Source organism: Cetorhinus maximus, chromosome 10, assembly GCF_964194155.1.
Source record: "Cetorhinus maximus chromosome 10, sCetMax3.hap1.1, whole genome shotgun sequence".
Classification (NCBI taxonomy): Eukaryota; Metazoa; Chordata; class Chondrichthyes; order Lamniformes; family Cetorhinidae; genus Cetorhinus; species Cetorhinus maximus.
In genome coordinates, this window is record NC_135888.1 from 116403427 (window position 1) to 116418306 (window position 14880).

Sequence of the window (14880 nt, forward strand, 5' to 3'; positions counted from 1 at the left end):
CCTCTTGGACATCTTCTTCTCATCCTGGACATTATTCCTTCCTCAGTCACCACTGCCAACGAAAGCTGATTGTCTGGTCATTCAACTAATTTGTTATTTTGGGGACATTGCTGTGTGCCAATTGACTGCTATGTTTGCTTACACAGCCACAGTAACTGTACTTCAAAAGTGACTAATTTAATCTACAGTGCATAATTGATCTTACTTTATTTTTTCTTCGGAAGATCCTAATGTCAATTAGAAGTCATACGTTTTTGTCCTCTTTTGTATACCTTTTTCCAAACGTCCACTTCATAGTCTCAGTAATATCCTCTTGCAATTTACACATGGTATAAAACAATCTTATCTTGGTTTATCAACCCAGAAGGAACCTCATCAATTAAGCTATCTACAGCATTCCTGTCATCAGGATTGCCCCAGAGAATGGCAGCAGGAAAGCAAGGTTTAACAACAAAAGGGGCTTCAGAATTTGGCATCATGAGTGGTAGTCCTGGTATCTTGGAGCAGCTAGAATTAGGCAGCCCTCAGGGTAAGTCCTTGATCTGACAGCATAAGGAAAGAGGAAGACAGTGAGAATTAACTACCTGGGCTGCGGCCACCCTGTATCATACTGGTGTTCAACCTGTAAACCTGGGAAAATATATAGCCCTGGCAATCGAGCTGTCAATTATATTTGTATTCTAGTTTTGTAGCTGGCCCTCTGAAATTTGTGTGTTATTTGAGGTTTGGTGGAGAGGAGACCCTAGAAGGTTCCAAGGTGAATCTTTGCTTTTTAAAATCTTCTTCTCCCCTCGGACCATTAGGGCCTATTGGGGTAAAAACAATCTTCTCTGGGATCAATTGCCTTTCCCTAGTGAGGGTTTGTGGCCTTTATAATGCATTTAGTGGGATTCATGAGCTCTTTCAAGTTAGAGGATCACAGAATTCTCAGAGTTGTAGGGCTGGAGAACCTTGCAGAGATAGGGAGGGTGAGGATATGAAGGGATTTAAATAGGATGAAAAATTTAAATTTAAAGTGGTGGGAGCCAAAATAGGGCAGCAAGAACAGGAGTAATGAATAAGAGGGGTTTGGTGCCTGATAGAATATAGCCAGCAGAGTTTAAACTTTGGAGGGTGGAGGACTGGAGGCTGCCAGGAGCACATTCAGATACCTGAGTCTGAAGATGACAAAGGCATAGATGCAAATTTCAACAGCAGATGAGCTAAGGCAATGGGTGGAAGGGAACTTTTTCGTCCTCTCTTTTCTTAAAGGCATTGGCCCTTTACTTTCTTTCACTAAGCTATGTGCACTATGACCTCCAAATCTTGCAGTTTCAACGCAGCTAAGTATGATGAGCTGCTAAAGGATAACAAGCTACTAATCATTACTGGCCTTGGACATCCTACACCTCCAGGAATTAATCTAATTTTAAATATATTTCCAGCAATTCAGATCAACAGCAATATAACAAAAATATTACACTATAAACATACAAATGCTTACTTTACATAGCAAATGAAGTATTGTTGGTGATATCAATTTTCATTTAAGTGTATCAAGATAAATCGGTGGACACTTAAAAGTACAGTCAACGGATAATGTTCTAAATATTATTGAGTTTAATAGTTTAAAGAAACAGCAATGACACATTTAAAAATACTTTTTCATATTAGCTGGCATAAAGCAGGGAGCAGCTAGTTCAATTACAGCTGGTATAAGCCAACATTGCAGCAGATCAGCTGATGTGGCTGATGAAATTACAAAATTATAGAGAAACATCGGTTACAGCTTAGGAGTGGGCTAAGGATATGCTCCAAAAACCACAGGAGAGCAGATGAAGGTTAATCCTATGTTAAAGATATTGCAGTCAAGTGTTCCAGGCAACAATTCTGGCAGTGTGTGAAGCTTATCTGCTGGTATTCAATATGAAAAAGAAAAATAATTTGCAATGATACAGCAGCTTTAAATAGAAAAATGTCCCAAGCCACTCCACTGAGATGCAGAAACATAAAAATGAACATGAGAGGGAAAGAAAGAGATGTGAGGAGGGGTGATAAAACGTCTGGTTAAAAGAGGAAAAGGGAGTTGGAGAGGGAACAGTCAGAGAAATTAGAGTTGGTGGAAGGGATTGAGGAACTGAAGATATTACAGTGATAGGAGGGCCAAGGCCATGAAAGGAAACTGGGACCTTATGTAGGTCAGCAAAGATAGGAATGAAACGCAAGTAGGGTGATGTGAGACAGGAAATAGGCATCAGAGCTTTGGATGAGCTGAAGTTTACAGAGGTTGGAAAATGAAAGCTGGTGTGCAGATCATTGCAATCATTGAGTCTGGAGGTGACAAAGGCATTTATGAAGCAAAAGATAGGCTGAGTTTAAGGCAAAGATTACAGAGATGGAAGGAGGTAATTTTAGAATATGGAACCAGAAGCTTAGTTCAGGATCAAATAGAGATTCCAACAGTCTGGTCCAACCTGAGATGGTAGTTGGGGAGGGTGATAAGATTGATGATGAGATGATATGTAGCTTGTGGAGGTCAAACACAATTTTCTGCAGTCTTCCTGGTGTTTAATGGGAGGAACTTGCAGCTCTTCCAAGAGTCAGACAAGCATTTTGACAACACAGGGCAGTGAGTGGGTTGAGAGAGGTGATGGAATGGTTGAACTGAGTGAAGTGCTTTGGCTCCTATTGGGGTGAAACCAAATGAGGGAGAAGAAAGGTTCAGGTAGATTAGGGTTAAATCAGTGCTGTGGCAGGGACAGAAACCTGATTGGGCAGATTCAAAATGAATTTGTAGGAAAGGTGGACACGGGTTTGGGAAATGACAATACATTCAAGAACTTTGGAGAGGAAAGAATATGAGGCAGTAGTTTGTAAGGACAGAGAATTTTTAATGTTTTTTTTTGAGGAGGCGCATTTTGTTACAAGTTTTGAAGGTAAGGACAATGCCTGAGGAACAGGAACCATTGACAACATCAATGAGCATGGGGGCCGGAAACGGAATTTTGTTGGTCAGCGGTTCTGTGGGAATTGGGTCATGGGAATGGAAGGTGGATCGCATGGACAAGATAAAATGTAATATGGCATGAGGGGAGTTCAGGGACAAACTGGAGGAAAATGTGCATTCACGTTTAGGTTAGGTGAGAGCCTGGGGGAGGTTTGGCCTGGTGGGCAAGGGGAAAGGGAAAGCACCAAAGGCCCTTGCATGTTGTTACAGATGAGAGTGGAAGGAGCAGGGTAGAGGGATTTAATAAGATGATTGGCAATGGAAAAAATCTGGGAGTTACCTTTGCTCTTTGGAATGATCCTGGACTAAGGTGCAGTTTTGGGAGAGGAAACTTCAGCCTAACAGCAAAGTTACTAAGATAGCAACTAACATAACATACACTTGCGAGGATACTTGCTCATGATTTTGTAACAAATACAAGGTCTTCGTGTTTAGTCAAGGAACAAATGTCACAAAAATAAAATCAATAGGATTCAAAGTAACACAGCAGAGTTGTGAAATCTATTGAACATACTAAACTGGCAGCTATTCTCGGATTAAATGTGATATTTTTCCCTTCACTGAGGATAATAATGCCTCTTGTCATTTTGTGTAACATCAGAAATGCGTGAACACTTGTTCTGTTTAGTATTTTTAGTGACTGTTAATAAATTTCTCGAAAAATCAAAAACAGTATATCTTCATGAAATAATTTACAATATCACTATACATCCAACTTATTTCTTGAAGATATTGATCATAAATTTATCATTCCTTGCAAACTTGAAAACAGCTGTGCAAGTATTGTGCATGAGCATCGAAGAACAGAGGAACAAAAAGTATAAAGGAAAATGCGAAGCAAGCACAAATTTCTGGGTGTAAATAATCATTAAAGTATGTGAAAAGCTATCGATAGAGAGTATTTTCTTCAAGGAGGAGATATTATTCAAAAAAAATGGCCTGGAAAGCTGCCCAACCTTATAGAAAATGGGGACTAAGATTTAAGCCTGATGTGGTGTAAGGGGTTACAAAGATTGGGAGGGCATAAGGCCATGGAAAAAATTATAGGGGTACATGATGGTTTTGAATTTGTTGTGCTGGGGTTCAGGGAATCAATGGAGATTGACAGGGATTTGGGCGATTGGTAAGCAGGTTTTGGTGCAGTGCAGAACACAGACAACAGAACTTTGGATGAGGTGGGCATTATATAAGTTGAAGCTTGCTTGCTTGATTGGTTGGTGAGGCGATGGCATAGTGGTATTGTTGCTGGACTAGTAATCCAGAGACCCAGGGTAATGCTCTGGGGCCCTGGGTTTGAATCCCACCTCGGCAGATGGTGGAATTTGAATTCAATAAAAATCTGGAATTAAAAGTAAAAACCACTCTGGTTCACTAATGCCCTTAGGGAAGGAAATCTGTCATCCTTACTTGGTCTGGTCCACACATGATTCCGGACCACAGCAATGTGGTTGACTCTGAAATGGCCTAGCAAACCGCTACAAAGTCACAAAAAGGCAATGAAACTGGACAGACTACCCGAAATCGACCTAGGCACCGGAAATGACAAAGGCAATCTCAGCTCTGTCGACCTTGCAAAGTCCTCCTTACTAACACCTGGAGAAATTGGGAGAGTCAAGCAACAGCCTGTCATAGTCATACTCATGGAATCATACCTTACAGATAACGTCCCAGACACCATCACTTTCCCTGGGTATGTCCTGTCCCACCAGCAGGAAAGGCCCAGCAGAGGTGACGGCACAGTGGTATACTGTTGGGAGGGAAGTCTCATGACATCAGGTCAAACATGGGTAAGGAAACCTCCTGCTGATTACCACATACTGCCCTCCCTCAGCTGATGAATCAGTGCTCTTCCATGTTGAACACCACTTGGAGGAAGCACTGTGGGTGGCAAAGGCACAGAATGTACTTTGGCTGGGGACTTCAATGTCCATCACCAAGAGTGGCTCAGTAGCACCACTACTGTCCGAGTTGGTCGAGTTCTAAATGACATAGCTGTTAGACTGGGTCTGCGGCAGGTGATGAGGGAACCAACAAGAGGGAAAAGCACACTTGACCTCATCCTCACCAACTTGCCTGCTTAGATGCATTTGTCCATGACAGTATAGGTAGGAGTGACCACGGCACGGTCCTTGTGGAGATGAAGTCCCACCTTCACATTGAGGATACCCTCCATCGTGTTGTGTGGCATTACCGCTGTGCTAAATGGGGTAGATTTCAATCAGATCTAGCAGCTCAAGACTGGGCATCCATAAGGTGCTGTGAGCCATCAGCAGCAGCAGAATTGCACTCAAACACAATCTGTAACTTCATGGTCTGGCATATTCCCCACTCTGCCATTACCATCAAGCCAGGGGGTCAATCCTGGTCCAATGAAGAGTGCAGGAGGGCATGCCAGGAGCAGCGCAGCACCAGGCATGTCTAAAAGTGAGGTGTCAACCTGGTGAAGCTATAGCACAGGACGACTTGCATGCCAAACAGCATAAGCAGCTAAGCAATCCCACAACCAACGAATCAGATCTAAGCTCTGCAGCCCTGCCACATCCAGTCGTGAATGGTGGTGGATACTTAAACAACTCACTGGAGCAGGAGGCTCCACAAATATACCCATCCTCAATGATGGAGGAGCCCAGCACATCAGTGCAAAAGATAAGGCTGAAGTATTTGCTATAAACTTCAGCCAGAAGTTCCAAGTGCAGGATCCATCTTGGCCAGAGGTCTCCAGCATCACAGATGCCAGTCTTCAGCCAATTCGATTCACCTCACATGATATCAAGAAATGGTGGAAGGCACTGGATACTGCAAAGGCTATAGTGCCTGACAATATTCCGGCATTAGTACTGAAGACTTTGGCTCCAGAACTTGCCGCGCCCCTAGCCAAGCTGTTCCAGTACAGCTACAACACTGGCGTCTACCCGGCTATGTGAAAAATTGCCCAGGTATATCATGTACACAAAAGCAGGACAAATCCAACCTGGCCAATTACCGCTCCATCAGTCTACTCTCCATCATCAGTAAAGTAATGGAAGGGGTCATCAACAGTGCAATCAAGCGACACTTGCTTAGCAATAACCTGCTCGCTGATGCTTAGTTTGGGTTCCGCCAGGGCTCCTGACCTCATTGCAGCCTTGGTTCAAATATGGACAAAAGAGCTGAACTCCAGAGGTGAGGTGAGAGTAACTGCTCTTGACACCAAGGCCGCATTTGACAGAGTGTGACATCATGGAGCCCTAGCAAAACTGGAGTCAACGGATATCGGGGGAAAACTCTCCACTTGTTGGAATCATACCTAGCACAAAGGAAGGTGGTTGTTGGAGGTCAGTCATGTCAGCTCCAGTACATCACCGCAGGAGTTCCTCAGCACAGTGTCCTAGGCTGAACTATCTCTTCTGCTTCATCAATGACCTTCCTGCCATCATAACATCAGAAGTGGGGATGTTCGCTGCTGATTGCACAATGTTCAGCACCATTCGCGACCCCTCAGATACTAAAGCAGTCCAGGTCCAAATGCAGAAAGACCTGGACAATATCCAGGCTTGGGCTGACAAGTGGCAAGTAACATTTACGCCACACAAGTGCCAGCCAATGACCATCTCGAGCAATAGAGAATCCAACCATTGTCCTTGATGTTCAATGGCATTACCATCACTGAATCCACCGCTATCAACATCCGGGGAGTTACCATTAACCAAAAAATGAACTGGACTAGCCATATAAATACTGTGGATACAAGAGCAGGTCAGAGGCTAAGAGTCGTGCGATGCGTAACCCACATCCTGACTCCCAAAGCCTGTCCACCATCTACAAGGCACAAGTCAGGAGTGTGATGGAATACTCCCCACTTGCCTGGATGAGTGCAGCTCCCACAACACTCAAGAAGCTTGACGCCATCCAAGACAAAGCAGCCCACTTGATTGGCACCACATCCACAAACACTCATTCCCTCCACCACCGATGCACAGTGGCAGCAGTGTGTACCATCTACAAGATGCACTGCAGGAATTCACCAAGGCTCCTTCGACAGCACCTTTCAAACCCACGACCAGTACAATCTAGAAGGACAAGGGCAGCAGATAGATGGGAACACCACCACCTGGAAGTTCCCCTCCAAGTCACTCACCATCCTGACTTGGAAATATATCACCGTTCCTCCACTGTTGCTGTGTCAAAGTCCTGGAACTCCCTCCCCAACAGCACTGTGGGTGTACCTACACCACATGGACTGCAGCGGTTCAAGAAGGCAGTTCACCACCACCTTCTCAAGGGCAACTAGGGATGGGCAATAAATGCTGGCCCAGCCAATGAAGCCCACATCCCATGAATGAATAAAAATAAAAAAGCTGGTGTTGAGGCTGAATTTGAAGGTAATAATGTGGAAAAGGGTTACAATGATGTTGTGCATGGAGTTATGGTGGAAATGAGTAATGCTTTTATAGACATGACCAGGGTCACAAATACATTGTGTCATTAACCTCAACACGTCATCCCTCTAGTTGATAAATGACAGAATGTTTTGGAAGCCACATTCCCATGGTGACAGCAACCCACCACATATTCGAGTATTAGTGGTTTGAGCATTGCACTGATTCACACGCTTAAGATATTCTAGATTTCAGTTACTTTTTAAATTTGAAAATTGAGCACTATTTTCTTTCTTGGAGGTACAATTTGATTATACTATTACCATTTCTATAATAAGTACACAGATTACACATTTAACAACATAGATAAAAGCAAAAAACTGCGGATGCTGGAAATCCAAAACAAAAACAAAAATACCTGGAAAAACTCAGCAGGTCTGACAGCATCTGCGGAGAGGAATACAGTTGACGTTTCGAGTCCAAATGACTCTTCATCAGAACTAAGGAAAAATAGAAAAGAGGTGAAATATAAGCTGGTTTAAGGGGGGGGGGAGGGGTGGGACAGGTAGAGCTGGATAGAGGGCCAATGATATGTGGAGATTGCCAAAAGATGTTATAGACAAAAGGGCAAAGGGGTGTTGACGTTGGTGATATTAGCTAAGAAATGTGCTAATGGTGACATTAAGGGTAGAAAGCAGGACGAGCAAGGTACAGATAGCCCTAGTGGGGGTGGGGTGGGGGGAAGGGATCGAAATAGGCTAAAAGGTAGAGATAAAACAATGGATGGAAATACATTTAAAAATAATGGAAATAGGTGGGAAAAGAAAAATATATATAAATTATTGGAAAAAGGGGGATTGGAAAGGGGTTGGGGATGGAGGAGAGAGTTCATGATCTAAAGTTGTTGAACTCAATATTCAGTCCGGAAGGCTGTAAAGTGCCTAGTCAGAAGATGAGGTGCTGTTCCTCCAGTTTCCGTTGAGCTTCACTAGAACATTACAGCAGGCCAAGGACATCATGTGGACATGACAGCAGGGTGGTGTGTTGAAATGGCAAGCGACAGGGAGGCCTGGGTCATGCGTGCAGACAAACCGAAGGTATTCCACGAAGCGGTCACCCAGTCTGCGTTTGGTCTCTCCAATGTAGAGGAAACCACATTGGGAGCAGCGAATGCAGTATACTAAATTGAGGGAAGTGCAAGTGAAATGCTGCTTCACTTGAAAGGAGTGTGTGGGCCCTTGGACGGTGAGAAGGGGGGAAGTAAAGGGGCAGGTGTTGCACCTTCTGCGGTTGCATGGGAAGGTCCCGTGGGAGGGGGTTGAGGTGTAGGGGGTGATGGAGGAGTGGACCAGGGTGTCCCAGAGGGAACAATCCCTACGGAAGGCCGCCAGGGGGGTGAAGGGAAGATGTGTTTGGTGGTGGCATCATGCTGGAGTTGGCGGAAATGGCTGAGGATGATCCTTTGAATGCGGAGGCTGGTGGGGTGATAAGTGAGGACAAGGGGGCCCTATCATGGTTCTGGGAGGGAGAGGAAGGTATGAGGGTGGATGTGCGGGAGATGGGCCGGACACGGTTGAGGGCCCTGTCAACCACCGTGGGTGGAAAACCTCGGTTAAGGAAAAAGGAAGACATGCCAGAGGAACTGTTTTGGAAAGTGGCATCATCAGAACAGATGTGACGGAGGCGAAGGAACTGAGAGAAGGGATGGAGTCCTTACAGGAAGCGGGGTGTGAGCAGCTGTAGTCAAGGTAGCTGTGGGAGTCTGTAGGCTTGTAATGAATATTGGTGGACAGTCTATCACCAGAAATTGAGACAGAGAGGTCAAGGAAGGGAAGGGAAGTGTCAGAGATGAACCATGTGAAAATGATGGAGGGGTGGAAATTGGAAGCAAAATTAATAAATTTTTCCAGGTCCAGACGAGAGCATGAAGCGGTCATTGATGTACCGGAGAAGGAGTTGTGGGAGGGGGCCAGAGTAGGACTGGAACAAGGAATGTTCCACATACCCCATAAAGAGACAGGCATAACTGGGACCCATGCGGATAACCATAGCCACACCTTTTATTTGGAGGAAGTGAGAGGAGTTTAAGGAGAAATTGTTCAGTGAGAGAACAAGTTCAGCCAGACGGAGGAGAGTAGTGGTGGATGGGGATTGTTCGGGCCTCTGTTCGAGGAAGAAGCGGAGAGCCCTCAGACCATCCCGGTGGGGGATGGAGGTGTAGAGGGATTGGACGTCCATGGTGAAGAGGAGGCCATTGGGGCCAGGGAACTGGAAATTGTTGATATGATGTAGGGTGTCAGAGGAATCGCGGATGTAGGTGGGAAAAGACTGGACAAGGGGAGAGAGAATGGAGTCAAGATATCAAGAAATGAGTTCCGTGGGGCAGGAACAAGCTGACACGATCGGTCTGCCGGGACAGACCTGTTTGTGGATTTTGGTAAGGAGGTAGAAGCGGGCTGTCCGAGGTTGGGAGACTATTTAACAATGTTTTACTGAATTATACAAAAATTACAGTACAGAAACACGCCATTCAGCCCAACTAGTCTCTGCTGGTATTTATTCTCCACACAAGCCTCCTCCCATCCTACATTACCAAGCTGCATCAGCATATCCTTCCATTCCTTTCTCCCTCATATACTTATCCAGCTTCCTAATAAATGCATCTTTGCTATTGGCTTCAATGACTCTAACGGGGTAGCAAGTTACACATTCTAACCATTCTTTGTATAAGTTTCACCTCAATTCTTTATTGGATTTATTAATGATTATCTTATATTTATAACCCCTGGCGCTGAACTCCTTTACAACTTGACACATCTTCTCCAGTCTACTCTATCAAAACCCTTCATCATTTTAAAAGACCTCTTGTAGGTCACCACTCAATCTTCCCTGTCCTAGAGAAAAAAGCTTCCGCTTCTGCTTTAGTCATGCTGGTATCATAGGAAAATATCTGTATTCCACCAACATTTATATGGGTGGCACTAGCTAAACCAGGCATGACCTGCTGAGATGGTATTCCTGATAATGAAACCTTTAAATGGAAATAAGGTAAAAATGGGTCTTGAAGATTTCAAGTGATATATCTATGATTATTTCCTTTGGCAGCTTGTTTCATTGTGGGTTTGTCCTTGGGAAGAAAGATTGTTGATACACTGTCTTGGAAAAAATGGTCTTTGTAGTTTGTGTGGATGGCCACCTCATGTTTTGTCTGATGCCTGTTTCTTGTCTTACATCATCCTACTCATGTATCACTCCTATTCTTGCTAACCTACATAAGTTCCCAGTTTCCTTTCATAGCTTTGGCCCTCCTATCACTGTAATCTCTTGCAGTCTCTCAATCCCTTCCACAAACTCTCATTTCTCTGACCGTTGCCTCGCCAACTCTCTTTCCTCTTTTTACCAAACTTTTTACCACCCCTCCTCACATCTCTTTTTTTCATCTCGTGTTCATTTTTGTGCTATTGCATCTCGGTGAAGAGGCTTGGGACATTTAAAGCTGCTGTATAAATGCAAATTATTTTTCTTCTCCATATTGAATACCAGCAGACAAACTTTACAAAATTATAGGGAAACGTCAGGTAGAGCTTAGGAGTGGGCTAAAGATATACTCCAATAACCACAGGAGAGCAGATGAAGGTTAATCCAGAGGACACCAGGTCCTTGTTTCTGTCAATTCCCACCAGCCCATTCCATATTTTATAGAACATGGTCAGTAATTTTCCTCCCTACTTTGCTGTAGTGATCCCCATTCCAAATCTTTGATCAAGGATGTGACACTGATATATTTTCCATACTAATTCATGCAGAATCATGCAGCAGATCTTTGGATTGCTTCAATCTTATTTATATCTCTTGCTATAAAAGGGACCCTACTCAGAGTCTGCATACTCTAGGACTGGATGAACAAATGTTTGATAAGCTATAACTCTGATATTTTTGTTGCAACACCAAAGATTCCTCCTCAGAAATCCAAGGACCCTGTTTGCTTTAGATGTTATCTGCCGAATGTGGAATCCCTATTGAAGATAGTTTTTAAGATGAACTGCCAGGTCTGGTTGTGTATCTACCTTGTGAAGAATTTGACTGCAGAACCTAAAGCTATCTGTTTGTGGATTCTTTTTACTGGAGATGCACATGACATAGCATTTTTTTTGGCATTGAATGCCATCTCCCAATGGTCCTGCCATTTTTGCAATTCCAGGAGGTCATCTTGTGGTGAACTGATACCACCTAGAATTTTGAAACAAAAACAAAAATAGCTGGAAAAACTCAGCAGGTCTGACAGCATCTGTGGAGAGGAAGACAGAGTTAACGTTTCGAGTCTGTATGACTCTTCATCAGAACTGAAGAGAAATAGAAATGAGGTGAAATATAAGCTGTTTAAGGGGGGGTGGGGTGGGGGGGGGGGTGGAACAGGTGGAGCTGGATAGAGGGCCAATGATAGGTGGAGGCAAAGGAGAGATTGCCAAAGATATCATAGACAAAAGGACAAAGGGGTGTTGATGGTGGTGATATTAGCTAAAGGATGTGCTAATGGTGACATTAAGGGTAGAAAGCAGGACAAGCAAGTGACAGATGGCCCTAGTTGGGATGGGGTGGGGGGGGGGGGGGAAGGGATCGAAATGGGCTAAAAGGTGAAGATAAAACAATGGATGGAAATAAATTAAATTTAAAAATTCCACCTAGTATTTTCCCTGATGGGTAAACCATGGGGTGGGGGGGGTCATGTGCACCCAGTTTTTGTTTTTTGCCTCAACCTGTTCAGTTTTTTCCTGATAATTATTAGTAAAAGTGGCCCCAGAAGCTGAAAACAGCGAATTTGAATCTCAGTTTTAAAACACACCTATCCTGTTTAATTAAACCTGTCAGGACTACAAATCCCAGAGCCCTATTCCCAAACAGTCTCCTCCCTTTGGTTCTCACTCACACGTAATTTGTGATAACCTCTAGCAAACGAGGTCGTATTCCGGAAATAACAGGTACTGCAGGATAGACAGAGAGGGACTGGGAGGGAGAAGTCAGCGCCGGTCGAATCAGTCTTGTGACAGCTTTGGTTAGCAGGGGCAGTGCAAACATAGAGAAGCGGGGGGACACTGGAGTCTTTCCCCCCCTCCACCCTCTTCCTTCAGTACAGGTGAAGGGCGAATGGAACCAATTCTGAGCCAAGAGGCGGTGATTCAGTTTCTAGTGGAAGCTGGAGGTAAAGTCAGGAACTCGGAGCTGCTGCACAACTTCAGGAATGAGTTGGTACAGAACGATGCGCAGAGAAAGCGAGAAGCCCGGGAGCTCTTCAAAAGGTTTATTAATAACGTGGCCGTGGTGCGCGAAGAGGAAGGAGTCAAGTTTGTGGTCTTGAAGAAAAAATTGCAGCACCTGATAGCCGCTCAGCCGACTCCCCCGCCGGCCGCAGGGCGAGGGGAAGAGGAAGGGAATGTGGCCAAGGCCACATTGGGGAAGGTGGGGAGTTTGGGGAACTTGGTGGAAGCTGGCGAGGCCACGGGGGGCTTCCCTGAGCCGGGGGCTCGACGGAATTCGGCCCCTTCCGCTCTGACAGCCGGTCAGGTCAGAGCCCTGGGGGGCCTGCCCGCTCCTCTGGGTAACCGGAGAGACGCCGAGACCGAGGCCGCCCCCGCTGCTGCGAAACACCAGCGCTCAGAGGCGCGGGAGTGGGAGAACTCGACTCAATCCCACAGCCTGCACCGTGCCAAGGGCGACAGCCTTGAACAGGTCGTGGAGAACCAACGTTTGAAATTGGAGAATCTCCCCCAAGAACAACAGGCTCCTGCTGACGAGGGTTTATCGGGGGAGGGTGCTCCAACCTCTGCATGCCCTGCCCCATCTGCACAAGTCCCAGGTGGGGGTAATGCTGTGCCTACCACTGACATTGCTCCTGAGCCTGACCAATTGGTTTCTCTCCCCCCTTCCCCCACCGACGACAGCACTTCAAGCTTCGAACAAAAGATTGGAAACTATGAAGCCAAGTCCAGTGATATTGGCACTCCAGGAGTTCCAAAGGCTATGCCAACCCAAAAGCCCAAACCATATATGTACCCCCTTCGCCTGCCTCCAGACTCCAACACGTATGGTAATTGCCACAACCGCCATCAAGATAAGGAGAAGGGTTTGGAAGATGTTGCTCCATTCAAGAATGGGTGCCCACTAGTTTCAGGTGACCAAGATGCCTCCAAGACATCTAAAATGGAAAGGAGCCAGCCAACAGAGATGGGCCACTGTTCACCTCATTTAAAGAGAGCTTCTAGGTTTTTGAGCTTGCCTGAAGATGCCCGTTTCTCTGATCAAGTCCCCCTGGATCCTATTGAGCACGAGTGGATTGTGAAAACGGCCTTGGGACACTGGACCCAAGTGTCGGGGCTGCTGCTGAAAGACAATTATTTGGCGGAGAAGAAGGACTTCATATCTGGCTTCACAGTTATCCACTGGGCAGCAAAATCTGGCAACAGTGAAATTATGTGTTGGATCATTGATACAGCTGAGGGACATGGCATTAAAATGGATGTCAACTCCAAAGCATATGGTGGTTACACACCCCTACACATAGCTGCTATACATGGCAGAGAGAATATCATTGTTGAGCTGGTACAAAACTATGGAGCAAGAACAACTCTAAGGGATTACAGTGGCAAGAGGCCATACCATTACTTAAATAAGGATAATTCTGTCAAAGTGAGGCAGTTGTTAGGGGACCCAGAGCCTCTCATCAGTGAATCTATTCCTCATAAAAGGGGGTCAAAGGTGGCATCTTCCATCCTGAGCAGCACCAACACTCTTCTGGGTGCATTAGCTGATGATATGAGCTTTCAGGAGTTTTCCAAGTCATTGAAAAAAACAAGTAATCTAAGCAAGTTCTTTACTGCTCCAGCTGGGCACAAGAAAAGAGCTAAAATGCGTGTGAACTTTGCTTCACTTAATGAAGAAGAAGAGCAAGAAGAAATTGTTCCGAAGCGTCGACCTGTGACTGAAATGTTCTTCTGACTTTTTTTAGTCATTTTTAAAATGAATGCAATGGATCAATGGGGAGCTGCTTCTGGTGCTGTGTTAATAGGTGATCTTTGGGTGATTTGTGGGTCAAAATGTAATCTTATGCACTAACCAAGTTTAAAAATTATTATTGTGCTGCTTTTTATGCATAGTAAATAAGTAAATAATAATAAACTTGTTTCATTTCTAGAAGCTTTTTTATGGTCTATTGATTATCTGTTACAGCACTTCTGCTCTAACATTTTTACATGTATGTGTGGGACATGGAGAATTCTGGTGTTATCGCAGAGAGGTTACATTGTAGTCCCCACCGATTGCAACCATGGCAGGGGCCTGCAGTTTCCTTAGCCCACTGCCAGCTTGGCCATAGCTTGGGGGTAGGGCTAGGGGGAGGGAGCAAGGGGCGGCATGTGTGGCATTCCTCCTGACTGCTTATTTGTCCCAGTAGAACGCCTGCATGTGTTCTGTTGTGGGCTCTCTGAAGGCCATAAATTTGGTCAGGACTTTATTCAATTCCGGAGTGATCTTGCTGCTGGC

General features: G+C 45.0%; 1 protein-coding gene across 1 annotated transcript; it reads left to right on the forward strand.

Annotated features, from left to right (window-relative positions):
• Nucleotides 1-12435: 12435 nt before the first annotated feature.
• Nucleotides 12436-14535, forward strand: LOC144685961 (ankyrin repeat domain-containing protein SOWAHA-like). The gene has a single exon (XM_078551025.1). The coding sequence runs from the start codon at nt 12490-12492 to the stop codon at nt 14335-14337; it is 1848 nt and encodes a 615-aa protein (XP_078407151.1). The 5' UTR covers nt 12436-12489; the 3' UTR covers nt 14338-14535.
• The last annotated feature ends 345 nt before the right edge of the window (nt 14536-14880 follow it).